A 17778-nucleotide genomic window follows, 5' to 3' on the forward strand; every position below is an offset into this window, starting at 1 on the left:
TGTAAGGCAGCTCTTCATAGGAAAGCCTTCTACAGCAGCTTACCTCCAGCTGTATCATCAAATTTATCAGCAAGTTATACAACTACAAAAGGTGTTATTTTGATACTGCATTTATTCTGTACATATGATAATAGATACAGGGAATGGCTACCAGAACAGCACAGATACAGTATGGAAAAACTCTTAAAAACCATCATTTCAGAACCATCTCCACTACAAACAAGCTGAATGTGCAGAGCATTTTAAGAACCATTAAAAAAAAAAGTAAGGCAACATATAACCACTGTTGCAAAACACATTTATAACTTACAATTACAACAGCAGGTAGGTTTTATCTAACTGATAAAACACTGTATTAATAATATGAGTCTCCTTAACACCTCAGATTCCTGTCCTTCACCTTCACTTCTCCCAACCCAAAACTCAACATGACCATGGGCCCTGCTCTTTGTCAGCTAAGCAGGGTGTCTGAAACTGAAACCCATTCAACTCCATCTTACAGTTAGCTCCAGATTTGGGCTACTTGAAGGGAGAGGCAAAAGTTACATTTCATTCTGAAGCACAAACTCTAAGAACTCTTTAAAAAAAAAAAAAAAAAAAGTCTTCATTCCCTAACCAGCCTCCCATCCCTTCACAACAGACTGATATCCTCCATGGGATAACATTTTCATTCCAAAAGAAAGAAAGAAAAAAGAAAAAGAAGCAAAGCATAGGGCAAAGTGATAACGATGTACTATATTTACCATTTATGCTGTATAATCTTCATGCAATCCATAATTTAATTCACAGGGACAAAAAGAAAATGTATGATATCTAAGTTTGTCCAAACGTGTAGGGGGAGTGCTTCAAAATCACTTCTCAACAGCCTGTCTCCACCCAATTCAATGACAGGTTTGTTGTTCTTTTTAGTGGACATAGATGTTGTGTGAAGAGAATCTAAGAATCTTGCATGTAATTAAAAGTTATCAGTGTCAGACATCACTTGGCTACCCTTCTCTAGGTCCTGAAACAACAGCAAGGACAGCGTGCACTAACTTACATGAACACAGAGAGCAAAGTCTGCTGCCTCTCTTCTGGTACCACAACGTGGATGAAGGAAGAAGCATCCAATCCTCTTAAGATAATTATAAATTCTGCACTGCACTGGAGGTTTCCAGTTGCTGTGTCCTCCTAAGCAGTCAAAGAAAAGAAATGCATAGCATTAGCATTGTCACCATGAGTTAGGGATGCAAGGCAAAAGTAAAGGTACAACTGGCTTTAAAGACAAAATTTATTTTGACCAATGTAAAAGCTAAAAACAAAAATAATAATACATTACTAAAACCCCCACAGCCCTTGTTTGTGGGTTAGAAAGCAAAAAAAAAAAATTGAAAGGAGCTAGCCTGATCCTGCACAAAGCCTCTCATTCAATTTTGTATGCATTTTTTTTATTAATTCTGAAAAAAATATTTTCCAGAAATGATGTGTGTTTGCATACAGCAACGTGTCTTTCCAGCTTTATACATAGTTCGTGGCCAATCTACAGAAACAGAGGTGCTCTGGGAAAGTAGTACAATACCAGAAATGCTTTTCATAGGGAACCCTACACTGATACAGTTCCAGAGATTGTTTCCAGCAGAATCCGTAGCTTCCTGACACGTTGCATGTCAGAACTCTTTAAAGAGAAGTTCCAAGAACTGGAGCAGCAGCTGGAGGCCTGACAAAAACTTGGATGCAGTCAAGGATAAGTAAAATGAGGCTACATTTAAAAACAAAAACTAAACAAGAACACAAAACACCAGCACACAACATGCAGGAACATTCACAACCTAAAACATGTAGTTACTAGCTTAGAAAACAATTGGATAATAGGAAAAAGCTGAGTAAATAGAAAAAAAAAAAAAAAAAAGAAAAAAAAAAGAAAAGCTGAAACAGGTTGCAAGGGAAAAGAAAGGAGTAGCAACTGTCTCAAGAAGAAAGGGAAAACCAGAGGAGGTTGCAGTTACTATGACAACATAAAAAGAAAAACAAATGGAAGGACAATGTGAAGGGAGTGAGTAAGAATTTCACGACATTCCCAATTGCTAAGAAATAATGGGTCGGCAACAGGGAGGAAAACAAATGCTGCTTGATCTGCTGGGTGATATAATGGCTGGGTGTAAGGAAGGATTTTGACTGGAAAGTGAAACCAGTCATTGACTGTACTGCACATGAGGACTTGTGAAACTAAGACTCGCATCAACAGGCCATGGAGGACCTCACATTCTCCTTGAATCTGATGAAAAAACAGCAGCAGTCTTCAGCAGATTTCTCCTGATTTTGTTTTCTTTTCACCCTAATGTCTATAAAAGGCTACCAAAAACAATCAAAGCTCAAGGATCTAGTAACAAACTATACAGAAAAGATTTAGAGGTACCTGCCCATGAGCAAAATGATCTTTGAGTTGTTCTCATCTGCTGTGACAGCCTTGGCCACTGCCATTTGGGAAAGACTTGTAATCAACCCTGGTTTTGGGTAGCGTAAGTGTACAACACAGATTTTTGACCATAACAGCTGGCAGAGCTGTATTTACTCTAGTGGAGCTGGACTACAAAACAGGTGAAGAAATACTGAATATATACAAACAGAAATAATATATAATGGAGGAACTCAAAGAAAAGCTAGGGCTGTATTAACAACAGGAATAGTAGACATAATGCAGTAGGTATCATTAAAAAAAAGCCAGAGGTGCTGTTTGGAAGTGTAAAAAGGAAAAGAAAAAGAGACAGGGATGTTGCTATTTTTGAGGGCTAAACAAATACAATAGCATGCATTAAATAACTCTGTAAACTATTTCTTTGAGAGCATCTACAACATCTCCACATGTGCCTGGGAACCTTACTGTAACAATCCTTCTGACACTAAGAAATTGTTAAAATGTTCTCTGATACAAATCTGGCCCGTTTTAATGACCACTAACTCTTTAGCAAGGTTTTTCAGTTCAAATCCTCCAGCAACCATTCCCACCACGCAGCCTGGATGCAGCAATCCATTTGGAAAACACGAAATTTAGCAGCACTGGCACGGACTGTTCAGTGCCACCAGGCCTGAGGATTCAAAACATCCCTGGGCACGTTGTCTTAACAGGCTTACCCTATCAATAGAGGTTCCTAACAACAGATTAGTAGCACTAAGACTGTCCTGTGGATTATTTCTCAGGTCAGAGAAGAACATTTCTGACAAGAATACAGTTCAGACAGGCTCAATCAATCCTTTCCTTACTGAATCGAAACAGGGTGTTTGACCTTGGAAAGAGATAACAGCACAGAAGACCTTGCCATAAGAAAGAAGCTTGGGTCAATCAGTGACAAACCAGTTTGAGCAGAGTAGCCAGCAAAGTATGACTGAAAGCAAGGGTCAGAAATCAAGGGGGTAAAATTTCACTTAACTGTGAAAAAATATTATTTACTAAGGAATTCTTTATAAAACACAGACAGAGTAACCCTGATTTTAGATGTGAGCCAAGCATCGTGTTTCTTCAAGTCAGATGCCCAATAATTTCTTATTTTAATCTGTAGAAAAATAAAATGTTGTTCCAAGGCCAAGCCTATAGAATAACTGTAGAAATCAGCAAACAACCTTCAGCAACTGCATCAAGGCCTTTCAGTGGTGTTTCAGGCCTTTCCCATTTTGAAACCACAACTTATTTGGACTTTACTGAAGTATTCAATGTACTGCAAGGGTAATAACTGAAGGCAGAAACAAAGAAAATCAGTAGAAAAGCCACAAACTGTATCAAGTTAATGGGATGCTATTGGTAGACTTCTCAAGAAGTTTTCTTACAAACCCATAGCAATGTGAGTTCTGCCAATCACCTGGTACCCCTGCTAATGCCTTCCAGATGTGAGAACCCTAGTGATGTGCAGGATGACCAGGAACCTCCCCAAGAGGCAAGCCAGAGACTGAACAAAAGTCAATTCAAGAATGTAAAATCATGTCTTCTGGAACTAAAACCAAAAAAACATTATGACAAGGACTTGGGAGCTAGAAGCTAGCTAGAAAGAAAAGGATCTGTGAGTATTATGGGTGCCCTGATAACTATGAAAAACTAGTATGATACTGCCAAAGCAGCTTGAGCAGGGAAGCTATAAAGACCCCTAAACCATTTAGGAACTCTGCCTACAGGATAGTCTACAAGGAACAGTAGGAGCAGCAGACCTGAACACCAAGTTAGAAAAGTTCAAGAACATTTCTACTCATGGTGCCTGTGATATTGTGGCTTGAGGCCCTAGTGGCTGCTTGTTGTCTCAAAGAATTGCTGCTTGAGTATGTACGTGGACTCATTCATCTTCTCTTCCTGTTTCCCTCGACCACTTCTTACCTTGAAAGCCCCAGATAAATGTCCCTTGGTTCAGGTTGGCTGGCAGCTGCGTGAATAAGTTTCCCCAGTTGTCCAGATCCACCAACACAATGTGAGTCATGGTACTCAGGTAGTCAAGGTCAGGAAGTTCGCTGTCTTCAAGGGGATAAAAAGAAGGCATTTTAAGGTCACCTGACTGCCTGGTCAACCAACATACATCAACTCAGACACGCTTTTAAAATTCAAGTATTCAATCATTCCAGAAGCTGACAGTAACACAACATGATGCTATTTGGGGGCTGCATTGTGTCAGCAGTATTTTTACATCAAGTGAAGTAGCATTCAGTAATGCAAAAATTAGATAAAAGAGCAGCATCTAGCAGTATGACGGCGAAGAGCTGGATAGATGTGGTAGGCACAGAGAGCCCTTGTCATTCACTGAGATACTGATGCTTTTAACAGCACGTTCAACTACACACACCCCTACTATGGCATGTCCATTACATTTAATTACACACATAAAAGCACATAAAATGTTTAGAGACATACTTTTTGCTGTATATCTGTCATAAATGTCAACCTTTACATCAAAAAATGACATCATGAGTAATTAAAAAATACTCCTGATTTTTGAACTTGTAAAACACACCTTTGGCATTCTTGATGTCATTCTTAGAAGTAACAAGAATTAAAAAAACAAAAAACACAAACACAATTGGATTTTTAGGCAAAGCCAACCCAACACATAGTGCGAAGAGAAATTCTCAGCCACATTTTTTTTTTGGCAAGTTAAGCACAACTGAGAAGATGGTGTTACAATAGAACTGCCCACACAGAAAGCACTATCATCCTCACAAATACATATACATAAAAAGGAGTAAAGTTTCCTTCGAGTGTGTGTGTATATTTCCAGTCCATTTTGCATTTCTAGGCATAAGATCTCCACCTGGAGTCATTAATTGTCCTCCTTTTATCACCAAATTAGGCTCCCAAGCAATTTGAAAAATTAATGAGAGCACCTTTAGACTGAAACATTTCTCTGCCTTTTTGTTTTTCAGGACTTCATGCATAAGGTATACATCAATAAAATGTAGAGTTCAAGTTCTGGCAACTTGAATCTCAAGAATTCAATGTGCTACTTTGAGAAATAACAGATTAAATTCTGAACCGATTTATAGACTGGATATAGGAAAATGATTTGTTACATACTCACACCGACATTCAAACAGAGTGTGTTAAAATTAGCAATATTCTTCTAATGTAAAAACCTCCCAGTTTCTACATACCTTCACCGGGCTCTTCACAGTGTGCAGAGTTTTCTTTTTTTTCTTTCTTTACAGGGAATGGTCCCTGCAGAGGAGGAGACTGTGGTTTTTCCTGAGTCTTGGATGGGTATGCATGCAATTTTGATTCGTGGGGCTTTTTGTCCACGCAAGCCCCGCTTGCTGTGAACTTGAACACTGTATTTTCCAATTCCGGCGTTAGATCTGATATATCAGGTTTCTGCAAGAAGCAGTGTTTCGTGTGATAGTGTTGATGCGCGCTCTGAAGATCGTCAAAGTTTTTGTTGCACGCAGCACACCTGACAACATACATCTCTTGCTTACTTTTCACTGACGCGTGGCAGTTGAGATGGCTGTTCAGGTCGGCGACGTTCTGTGCAGTTTTGGAGCAGAAGCAACAGCGAAACCATAAGTTTCCTTTTTGCAGCATGGCTTTCTGACAATTCACGTAGTCGTTCCTCCTGTTTATTTTGGAGATGTAACTGGTCCGGCAGCCACAGGTTAAACGCTCTCCCTTTTCTACTGGGAGGAAGTCATCGTCTTCTTTTATCGATACTTCCATCTGTTCAGGCACAAACGCATAGTCCATGCTATGAAGCTCTTTATAATGGATTAGGAATTCTTCCTCTTTGTCAAAGAAGAGATTACCACAAAGGCCACAGAAGAATTTAATTTGTATCTCTTCGTTATGATGCTCTTGGAAGTGTCGCTGCAGTGTTCCTACTTTCCGAAAGTGGCTTTTGCACAACCCACAGCAATACCTGTGAAACGCGTGGCTTTCTAGGGACATGCAGTGCTGTTTAACACTGTCTTCAGACTCAAACATCTCCTCGCAAATGCGGCATTGCCATTTTCCCAGAACAGGACTTTTTTCAGGGGAGAGCTCCATAGGACTGGGAGTGCGGTCTTTCCTTTCACTGGTGTAAATGCATGCGGTGTCAGAAACTGATGGCATAGGCTCATCTGCTAGAGCTTCTTGCTCGTAATAGTAACTATGTCCACCATGACGTTCAGTCACGTGCCTCATAATATCCTTTTCTTTGAGGAGATCTACAGAGCATGCTCTGCACCAGAAGAGGAAGTTGGTCAAGTGTGCTCCCCCATGGAATCGGCTCATGTGCAGGTGGATAATGCTTGAATTTTCAGCAAGCTTTCCGCACACAGCACACTTGTGACAGATCCTATTTGCTGACAAAATGTGGTTTTCTACTGCCTCTTCGGTAAAAAACTTCTGAAGGCATTCACAAAACCAGGCTTTTACCTTGCTAGCATTACTTTGACTTTGGTTTCCTATGTGATCTTCGTTCTTATCTGGCAGTTCACTCTTCCGTTTTGAAGGAGAACCACCTTCATTGATTGATTCATTCGACGTCAAATGTCTCTTGAGCAATGTTCTTGATCGATCCATAGTGTGGCTCAAATGAGATGAGTCTTTATTTTTTTCATTGATGTGACAGAACATCAAGATGGACTCTTCCATTGTAGCATGAACTTTAACGTTGTGCTGAGTGCTCTGCTTATGCTGGGTGATCTCCTTCTCGTCAGCAAGCAGCTTATCACAGCCCTCACAGTGACCTTTTGTCTTGAACACCCCTGCGATCTGGGAGATGCTCTTCTTGGACAGCGCCACGGGGCCAGAATTACGACAACGTGTTCTAGAATGGATTAAAAAAACACAATAAAGCCATCGTATCACAACCTGAAACTTTTTTTTTTTTTTTAAACTTTCAAATCTACTTTAAAATTTTTCCTAGTAGCTAAGCAATTAGCACATGAAAGCAGTGTCCTCTGTCCACTTCAACTGACTTACTGGCTTGTCAACAGAACTAGGCAATGCTTAGTTGCACCTTAAAGAGAATTAAGGTGCTCTTTGCACCTTAAGGAGAATTAGGTGCTAATTTCCAACACTAGCACTGATGTTTTTGACAAAGTACATTTTAGAAATCAAATGTTGACAACTTAGAAATAGGGGAACAGAGACCAATAAAGCCCTGTTCTCTGTTACAAGAAGAATATAAACAAAAAGGATAAGATCGGCATTCTGCAGTGGACTGCATGGATTGAAGGGTAAAAGACATGGAAAGAAGGTATTTTTTTGTGATAGTTTACCCATTAAGTCAACATTCAGATGGTCCTAGATGCCCTGAAATCCACTAGCACCAGTACAAGATACATCTGTGCAGGTTATACAAGCACATCACTTATCAGTACATGGGTATTAGCGTTATAAAGACAGCCACCCTCCACCAACCTGAAATGAGCTGTTAATTCCATGTGTGAGCGCAGTATCTGGGAGCAGGATATGCACTTCACTTGGAAGGGGACCTCTTTGCAGAGAGATATCAGCAGTTTCTTTGCATATGACGGGAAAGGCAGAGGAAAGCCATCCTTCTTTTCCTCTGTAGTACAGAATGGCAGAAAGTGCAACCATACATTAAGGAATTCTTTCATAATATTCATCTTTCAGACAAGGTTTCTACAGTTGTGTTCATTTGTCACAGGGTTCAGAAATTGAGTTACCGTGTGTCAGCTGATCCCCAGTATTTGTGAAATAAAAGTTTTAAAAGTTTAAACTGCATTAATATGTTAAACTTCTGTAACAATCTCATATCTGCATCTTTAGCATCTTGTTTTTTTTTCATATTCCGTGACTGACTGTTTCCATTTTAATCCTTCTGCAAGTTCAGGTCAGCTATCTCTCTCAGGAAGGTTCTTACTGATTTGCTTCACCTTAATCTATCACCACCTGTCTTCTCTTACTACATATACTTTTCCTTAAAGTCATGGTATTTTTAAAAAAGAAAAAAAAATAATGCAACTCAATAACAAGTTTGATCACCTCTCTCTTTCCCATTCTTAGTGGGACTTTTCCTTGTATTTTTAGAATTTTTTGCTGTTCTGAGCGTACTCCATGGATAACTCCAGGTACTAGCCAAATAAAAAACTATTCTATTGAAAAGAGAATGGTAAATGGCTTACAAACTGTACACTGCTGTCAACGTTCTGCATCTTACGAGGCAAACTCTATTTTAATTTTCTGCTTAGTAAGACATAATGAACAGTAGGAAGTAATTTGAGTTTGGGCCTTTCAACTCAACAGATCTCACAGACCATGTTGACAGTAATAATCAAAGACCGACCAATGCAAAGGAAAAAAAGGAGCATTTTTGTTGCTGGTTTGAGCTAAGTGCTACCCATCTCTCTATTCTGTGCTATTCATCTTCCCAAAGCAACAGGTTACCAATAAATTTTATTTTAAATCTACAACCTGATTTTCAACACAAGTCAGCACGTTCATGATTAATAATTTATCTGAGAATAAAATACATCAGATTTAGAAAATGTAAGAGAACTCTGAATAGTGCAGCTGACAGACACTTCCATGCAGATGGAAGAACTGATGCAGCCCGCAGGAAGGTTCCTTCAAAGCTTCTCTTCACTACATAAATCCTGCAGCCACACTGGGGGAGGCCACAAAGGTAAATATGTTTACCAGGATGAGAAATTGTATTGGTCCTTTTGACCATGCAGGCTTATCCTGAAAGCTACTCTATCTAAAACGTGGCAGCTTCTTGAATAAGAAGCCAGCTCCATCTATCTGTCATCTACCTCAGCCACTTTAGAGTAAATGCTTTAATGCCTATTGCATATGGCAAAGCTGAGAAGTCAGCTTTGTCAGCACAGTCTGACAGGTCACCGACCCTGTTTTCAAGAGCATGATTATTCAGACATCTGTGGAATCTAGAAAGCAGGGCTCAGGATGTTACCAGCTGACAACATAACCAGGAGCTTAGCCTTCAGCAGCAACACTACCAGTGCAAGGCACCAGCCCTGCTGCATTGTTCTAGCTAAGCTGATAAAATCTGCAGTTATATGGAGAAGGAACTTTCACTTATTTATTTTTTTTCTCAACAGGTGTGCCAAGGACACAGACAAGAAAAATCATCTCCAGCAGATTTCGGACAACACAGTAGGGGGCAGGAACATCACAGCCTGACTGGACTGAAAAAGACACATATGTGTTTTGGTCCAGGTTTCTATCAACACGTTAAAAGTAAAACTACTTAAGACAGTGTCAATTTAATACAGAGTTACTGGAAGATGCAAAGCTTGTATGAGAGGACTGAGGAATCACTTCTACGCAAAAAATGTAAACTTCAAAGCATCTCCTCTTACAGAGCTTGTAACACCTTACAGAATGTGTAAGGCCTTAAAGTAAAAATAAGAACTTATTCAAAACAAAATTAAAGGCCTTAAATTTTTCTGCTGGGTAAAAAGCTTAAATCATTTCACATTGTAAAGAAAAATTATCAGGAGGAATGAAAAGCACATACAGTACACTTAGAAGCAACGTACCAAGCAATTTATAAACCTGGAGGAAGTGCTTCTTTCCTGACATATGCTGCAAGCACTCATCTCTTTTGGTGAAGAGGAGGAAGCACTGCGGGCATGCAAAACACTGAATATGCTGTGGAGGGAGATCTTTTTTATGTCCGTCATTTTCATTTAGCTGGAAAATAAAATCATCCGATAAGGAAAAACACTAAGCCAACAATGTGGTCCCATTTCTCCTCATGTCCATCCATTCCCCATCCCTCCCTCCCCCTGTTTATCTACAGGCTATGTCCTTCAGCTTGTGAGGCACAAGGCCCAACTCCCATCGTATTAAACTCATCCTGACTGCACTGGTAACTTTCCCGTTCCCTTCTTGCACCACTGCTGGCAACTGCTTTCTGTCAATTCTTCACAAGTCCCTTTATCAGGCTCTCACCAAAAAAGCTCCTGACCAACCTGTGACTCTTAAAATCAACTCTTTCCACTCTCTTTGCATTCTACACAACTTCAAGTCTCTGCTTTTAGGGCAAAGGTCCTTTCATTCTTTTATGATGTTTTTGCTTAGTCTTTTCTTCTGTCTCCCTGAAGAATCTGCATGACATGTTCATGCTTTCTTCCAAAACTTTGTTTAGGAAGAGATAACTCACTTTGTTATCTCCCCTTCCTTTCATACCAGAGTAATCCTATCCTTACACGCTGCAAGAGTCACTTCCTTTCACCAAACTTGTCTCTAACTCCTGCTAATGCCCCTGGACATAACAATATTGGTTATTAAATCACTAAACTTTGAAGATGCTATCTGGTATCCAATTCAACACCAAGCTGCTTAAATAAAACCAGGCACCCTGAAGGTAACAGCTGAGCATCTGTCACTGAACTGAAGGGAAAATCAGAGGACATCAGAAAAGACAGAAGGGAAAAGAAAGGAGGCAAGGAACACCAACAAAAAAAGCAAGTACTCTTAGCTTATATTTGAATCAAAACTCAAATGCTAGATTATCCTGTTCCCTTCCATAAATTAACTAAGTAATGGTAGACACACGTATCAATGGAGAGACCAAACACAGGGAAGAGTCACTCAAGTTTCTTTTTTCATCCTGTTGCCTCTTTTTCTGATTTCTTTTCTGCTGTTCCTCTTTATGTCCCCTTGCTTCACCCTAACCTCAACGCCTTCATCTTTGGTAGTTCTGGACACACAAAAAAAGGGAACACCTTTTGACAGCACCAACAAGGTCAAAAGGTTCAAGGCAGGCCTGCAGTCCCCTTGGAAGCACACCGCAGAGTACAACGTAATGGTCAGATTTAATGGCAATGCTGTCCGGATACACCAAGTGTTTGAAACACAGCACAATAAGAAAAACTATTTGGAAGCCTAAATCAATGGAGGTGGGGTGGAAGAGGGTTTAGAGGACAAAAACCAACAACGTATAGTTATATATCTTGACAACCCTCTATTATGTTCAGTCAGGTGAGTTACTTATCCTTTTGATCTTGCCTTAGATAAAAGATGATCAGTGTACTGCTGTAAGGTGGAAAATCTTTTGCAGCATATCACACAGGCAACAGCATTATTTGGGGGTCCATGCAATGTGACTGTTGGGTCACAAGGAGAGTGATCAAACCTAGAGAGGAAGAAATAATTAACAAACTAGGCCCCTCTCAACAGCGAAAATTGTTTTTCTTTCTTTTTTCTTTTTTTAAATAGGAAAATTTGGGTCTTTTGAAGCTACTGGACAACAACCTATCAAATCAACCTAATCTGCAAAATTCCTCACCTGTCATTAGCTGTATCAGCTGAAGTATCCCATGCAGAGCCAATGCTCTCTGCAGCGTATCAGTTATAATGAACTATTTGTAGAGGACTTACACTGTTTCTAAAAGTGAGAGAACTAACCAAATCTACATTTCCTAAAGATTTTTTTAACCTCCCTGTATTGCTTTTGGCTGGAGTAGAGTTAATTTTCCATACAGTAACTGGCATGGTGTCGTGGTTTGGACCCGTGACCAAAGCAGTGGTGATAACACACTGATGTTTTACTTGTTGCAGAGCAGTGCTCACACAGAGCCAAGGACTTTCAGCTCCTGGCGCTGCCCTGACTGCGAGGAGGCTGCGGGTACACCAGGAGCTGGGAGGGGGCACAGCCAGGACAGCTGGCCTGGGCTGGCCAAAGGGATGTCCCGCACCATGTGGTGTCATGCTCAGCAATAACAGCTGGGGGAAAAAAGGAAGAAGGTGAGGGGAATGCTCAGAGTTATGGTATTTGTGTCCCTAAGTAACCATTCTGCGTGATGGAGCGCTGCTCTGCCGGAAAGGCTGAACATCTGCCTGCTGATGGGACATAGCGAATTAATTCCTTGTTTTGCTTTGTGTGTGGGTACAGCTTTTGCTTTACCTACTAAGCTGCCTTTATCTGAATCTATGAAATCTTTTACCTTTCCGATTTTATTCCCCTTCCCAGTGTGGAGAAGAGGGTAAGCAAGTGGCTGTGAGGTGCTTAGCTGCCTACTGGGGTTAACCCACAACACTCCCCCTTAGTTTTTCCCCTTACCAGCTTCCGGCTATGAACACACATCTGTCCTATAGCTACTCTTTGCTCATCTTTCTTTTCATTAGGAGCATCTTAACCTTTTGCTCTTTCACAAGTTTGGATGAAGAAGTAACATAACTGGAGCACAGAAATGTTGTTTCTCAGAAAACCAGGTATTAGAAATGCTTAGCAAGTGGAAGAAATAAATTTGGAATGAAAAACAAAACAAAAACAACTACAAAAGAACAACTAACCAGGAAGTTTAATCACAACTTCTGTATAAAATCTGCAACACATTAACCTACCCTCCAAATGAGTTTTTTGTCACTATAGGCAGTTTAAAGTAGATTTGATGTATATGTCGTAAGCTTGAACATAGTTTACTACTATTTCTTGCAGTATTTCCTTACCTTTTCAGGTGACCTAGGAGAAGATGCCCATTATCAAAATTTCTGTTGCAACGCATCACAGGACAAGAAATGGGACTGCTGTTGACTTGTGTCTGACCTCCCCTCTGATAAGCACCCCTTCTTCCACTGTTAACAGTGCCCGGTTTGAGACCTGTTAGAAAACAAAACACTTAACCACAATCTCAAATATAGAGGCTTAAAAGAAAAAAAAAAAGAAAAGAAAAAGGAACACAAAAACCAACATAACCAAACCCACAAAACCTAAAGCATTTAGAAATCAGGTTACATTGATTCTAGAAGTATGCTAGCAGTGCACTGTAATGTAATCCTATTACAAAAAGTCTCCCGTTTCAGCTGAAGAATCTCTCTCTTCAATCCCCAGTTAGATTACTTCTCTAATACTTTGACACACTTCCTCCAGGTCTTGCAGGAAACATTTTAAAATTGAAATTAAAAAAAATATATATATATTTCAAACTCAAGTTATACTTACTTATGTAGGCATACTTTCCTGAGCAACAGTTCAATAAATATGTTCCTTCTGACAACTTTGCAGTAAAAGTTGTTAGCGCTGCCTTAATGGCTTTTATACTTCTTATATTTATTTTTCTAAGCAACAAAACATTTGAAGAATAGTTTTTGTGGAAACTGGTACAAAGTTCAGACTCTAAGATTTGGTTATGAGTAAGAGGCACCTGCAAGCTCCCTGGCAGTATTGCTTAACGCAATTATCAGCTGTTCTATTCTGCAATGCAGCACTTAGAAATCATCACTACTAAGTGAATTAGCAGTGACTCAGAAAACACATCACCAAAACCTAGTTTCAGCGTACACAAATAAAAGCTGATTGCTCCTATAATGCATTCACTATTAATCTTTGGTTCCTTATTAAGTATTTGAAACCCCATCATTCCTATACTTACCTGGCATTTTTAACCACTGGTCCACGCATAGTCTTGCGGCTTCTGTGTCACTGTGTTCCCGAATAAATTCTAGTTCCTGCAACCCGTGAGCATACTGGGAATCAACTTTCTCCTGAAGGTGAAAATATGTAAGGCAAGGTGTTAGACATTTTTTTTTAATTCAAAATTAAACATGTATATCAAGTTAGACTTTCAAAATGTACATGTGCCTCTCTACAATTTAAAAAAATAAAGAAAAAATTTAGAATGATTGGACTGACTTCTATATAACACAAAGGAGGAATATCAGAGCAATAAAATAACAAGAGAAGAGTGTTAAGTTTTGTGCCCTAAATAAAGGCTTCAGCTCTTGAAATATGCTTGCTGAAAATAGTAAGTGAAAAAGTTCAAATATTGATCTTTTCCCTCTTCATTCCCTCTGAGAATATGAATCCTGACAATACAGAAAATCTCCACTAATATCACAATCAACTAAAACATATCTGTGTACTGAGTATCTTCCGAGAAACACAGCTAATAAAACTTGACCAGACTGGCCACATGGGAAGTTATAGAAATAGTTTTCCTCTCAAATAAATTCAAGAATACTAACAAACACAGCTCAGGTTTTCATATGGCCCACAGGAACACCACCTCCTAACTAGATACTTTTAAAGAGCAACTATTCACAATATATAATTCTTTTGTAGGAGAAAAAAGTCAATTAACTTACTTCTCCCACACTTACTTAAGTTTGTCAAGCATATCCATAACCAAGACTGTACAAACAAATAAAAATAGAATGAAAAATAAATAAGAAAAAGCTTTCCCTAGCATTTTCCTAACACCCTTGGTGACACAAGATTTTACCTATCTATTTGAAAAAATAAACTGCGTTGAAATCCACAAACAGAAAAATTTCTTAAGTTCTACTAGTTACTAAAACTTAGCTCCTTAGATGGGTCAAAGCTAACTATGACAGCTCATTATCCTGAAATAATTCCAGATACTGAACAAAAAATGCCAACCTGCCTCAGCTACATCCCATTTTATCCACTGGTCTTGTTTCTACAGAGGTGTGTGTGTGTTTTCCAGATACCAGCTATCCGGTGGCATACCATTATAGGACCATCAGGCTATGGCAAGGTACAGAGCCACGACCCACGACCTTAACAATCACAGAATTATAGGGCTTATTACCCTGTTGATCCTGAGAAGACATCAGAAAGAACACCTGAAAGTACGCAACAGCAACATCTGTGAATATCTCAAATTTCAAGCACTGCACTTGCAAACATTTGGGTGTTGCACAGCAGCTTCCTGTCTCTGAGACGAAAACTTAATGGTGCATTTTGCAGATGGCAGCTCATGCTTCCCGTGCTCAGCCTGGCATGCAGGCTGCAGCATATTAAGTCCCTTCCCATAGCAATGTGCACATCACATTATTCACCCTCCGTTCTAGTGATCTCCTGGCTGGTACCATACCGGATAACAGCAAATCATCGGACTGAGGAGAGCACTTTCTGCTTTTTGGGCCATTTGTATCAGTGCATCTTCTTCCAGAATCTGATGACTAGTAAAAGTGATCACCTGTTCCTTTGCAAAGATGGTGTTTACATCTCAAATTCTAACCTTCACACCTTCTTCAACAACAGTATAAATGAAGACAACGTTACCTCATAGTACAGCAATTGGCTGAAAAATCTACTTCTTATTTTACACAGAGAATCAGAGACACATTTCAAAATGTAGGAAAAGAGGGCTTCACATGTTGAAAAAAGATAGAAGTTGCCTCTGTGATATGCCCACAACACAAACACATCAACTTCAGTATTCTAAGGGCTTCATTTGCTGGTTCCAGGTAAGGTGCTGAACACCTGGGTGCTCTGCAAGTAAAAGGAGATTGGGGAAATTCTTGTAAAGAATGTGGTCATTCAGAAAAGGAGAGGTTGATGAATGCTGTTTGGAGGGCACAAGAGGATGAGGAGTAGTCCACCCAGTACTCCTTGACAGAGATTATTGAAAGACCACTTCCCCAATAAATCACAAAAAGTATAGATTTTTAAAGACAAGAATTAAACGCCACAGTTAATGATGAGGGTGTTACGTGCAATCTTTCACTCTGAAAAAGAAGAGAGAAACCCTATTACCTCTTAGCAAGCAAGAGCACAACTTCCTTTTGTCCTCACTGATTTTAGGCAACAGCCACATGACAGAGTAGACAGTCCTGTTTCCTCACATATATTTTAAGAACAGGCCTCCTCTGATGTGATACCAGTTTTGATTCTTTTTTTCAAGAAGAAGGAATGTTTGTGCCAAATATTACAAGACACGACAGTTTCTTTACAGAGAGCCATCCTATGTTTGAAAAAATTCGAGGCATGCAGCCTGAGCATTCTCATACAAAAGCATCTCAAGGCAATGACTACATCAGTGTGCTGTCTTTTAGGCTTGCTCATTTTCACAAGATTGGCTGCTCTCAACTCCCCAAGTTCTGCTACCCTTCAGCTTTCAAAAAGGCATGGCAAGGATTTGCAGATCACATAAGATTTTTCTATCATCACTTCCAATCCCAGATGACAAGAATTCTTCAAAAGGACAGTAAAGATCCACCAAGCATATTAGAAGGAACTCTGAAAATATCCAATGCTCTGCAGCCTTCAAATATTTACTGTTTAGATATCTCTTACACAGAAAGAATACTTCACAGTAGTGTCAGCTTAATTCTGTCAGTACATCTTCTCAAGTTATTTAGTGAAGCCTAGAGCCATGGAAACCTCATCTAGACCAGACAGAACATTTGGAAATAACAGTTTGGAATAAATAATCTTACACTGGAAAATCTAACCTAATGATTAAAATTCTTACTCAACCCAATCTTCTGTTAACAGCATCTCTCCCTATTGAATACGGTGAATCTGTCCCACAGTGTGACCACCACCTTCAAGGCAGCTTCAGCTGGTCAGATCAAGAATAAATTCTGCCCAGCCAGCACATCCCTCAAAAATGGTTTTTCAATCCCTTCAACAACTACACCCCTCTAGCAATTGATTGTCAGTGTTAGGGTGAACTTCTTTTACTACTAACTTCGGTCAAGTTCACTTTCACAAAAACAAATATATAAATATCTCTAAGTCAATTCAAAAAGCCATTACAGATATTACATTAATAGCTTGAACAAACTACACTGCTGTACAGCATACCATTAGCAGCTAATGCATGTGTTCCTCTCAAAGGAAATTTATTCTTCATCTTTAGAAAAACTGCTAGCTTGCTTTGAGGTTCAACAACCAAAGCAAACAAGAAACAAAAAACATGCACACACAAGGTGGCTAAAGGCAACCTATCTCAAGAGATAGCTTTTGTTATTTCTGGTTTGGACTGTGGTTTTTCTGTGGTTAAGCATAGAAAACCTCTCTTACAGACAGAAATCAAAGTTACCACGACTGGGATGGAAACCTTTTCACAGAAAATGTTCTGGCATATGGAGGGAAGAACCTGCTCCATGGCTCCAGGAGTGGACTCAAGTGGACTCAAAAGGAGCTCCCAAATGGACTCCCTTCTCTTCCCTGCAGCACGCAGCTATCTGCACAGTGATCAAATCAAATGATCAAATTTGATCACTGATCAAATACCATATCAGCTGTGAGCATGAAAAGGATGCCTTATCTCCCACAAACCACACACCGGTGTATCCGTGAGGGCCATACAGTTCTCTCTTTGAAGGAGACAGATCCGTGGTTGGACACACATAATTCCCCTCATCTCCTAAAGCGAGATAACCTTAGCTCCCCAGCTAAACCTGGTTCACAAGCTTGCAAACAGGTAATTCCCATTATAGTGCAGCCTGACACAGCATTAAACGAATGCCAGCCTGGGACTGCAACAGCGTTTTCCAGGTACATTTTATAACTAGTAAAAAGCGATTTTTAAAATATCCTGAAAACAATGTTTTAAGGAAACAGTGCTTCCAGTAAATGAGTTTTTTTTTTTAATATAAAT

General features: G+C 39.6%; 1 protein-coding gene across 4 annotated transcripts in view; it reads right to left on the reverse strand.

Moving 5' to 3' along the window:
- LOC116487712 (E3 SUMO-protein ligase ZNF451-like) overlaps window positions 1–17778 on the reverse strand; it is a 39716-nt gene that overhangs the window by 12864 nt on the left and 9074 nt on the right. For all 4 annotated transcript variants that reach the window (XM_032184858.1, XM_032184856.1, XM_032184857.1 and 1 more), the window contains exons 5-12: window positions 13798–13909; window positions 12875–13025; window positions 11432–11558; window positions 9958–10111; window positions 7853–8000; window positions 5605–7256; window positions 4340–4474; window positions 1040–1170 (exon numbers count right to left, since the gene is read on the reverse strand). In XM_032184858.1, the coding sequence (XP_032040749.1) occupies window positions 1040–1170; window positions 4340–4474; window positions 5605–7256; window positions 7853–8000; window positions 9958–10111; window positions 11432–11558; window positions 12875–13025; window positions 13798–13909 (2610 nt within the window). The remainder of the gene's footprint in view (window positions 1–1039; window positions 1171–4339; window positions 4475–5604; window positions 7257–7852; window positions 8001–9957; window positions 10112–11431; window positions 11559–12874; window positions 13026–13797; window positions 13910–17778) is intronic.

This window comes from Aythya fuligula, chromosome 3, assembly GCF_009819795.1.
Source record: "Aythya fuligula isolate bAytFul2 chromosome 3, bAytFul2.pri, whole genome shotgun sequence".
NCBI classification, from domain to species: domain Eukaryota; kingdom Metazoa; phylum Chordata; class Aves; order Anseriformes; family Anatidae; genus Aythya; species Aythya fuligula.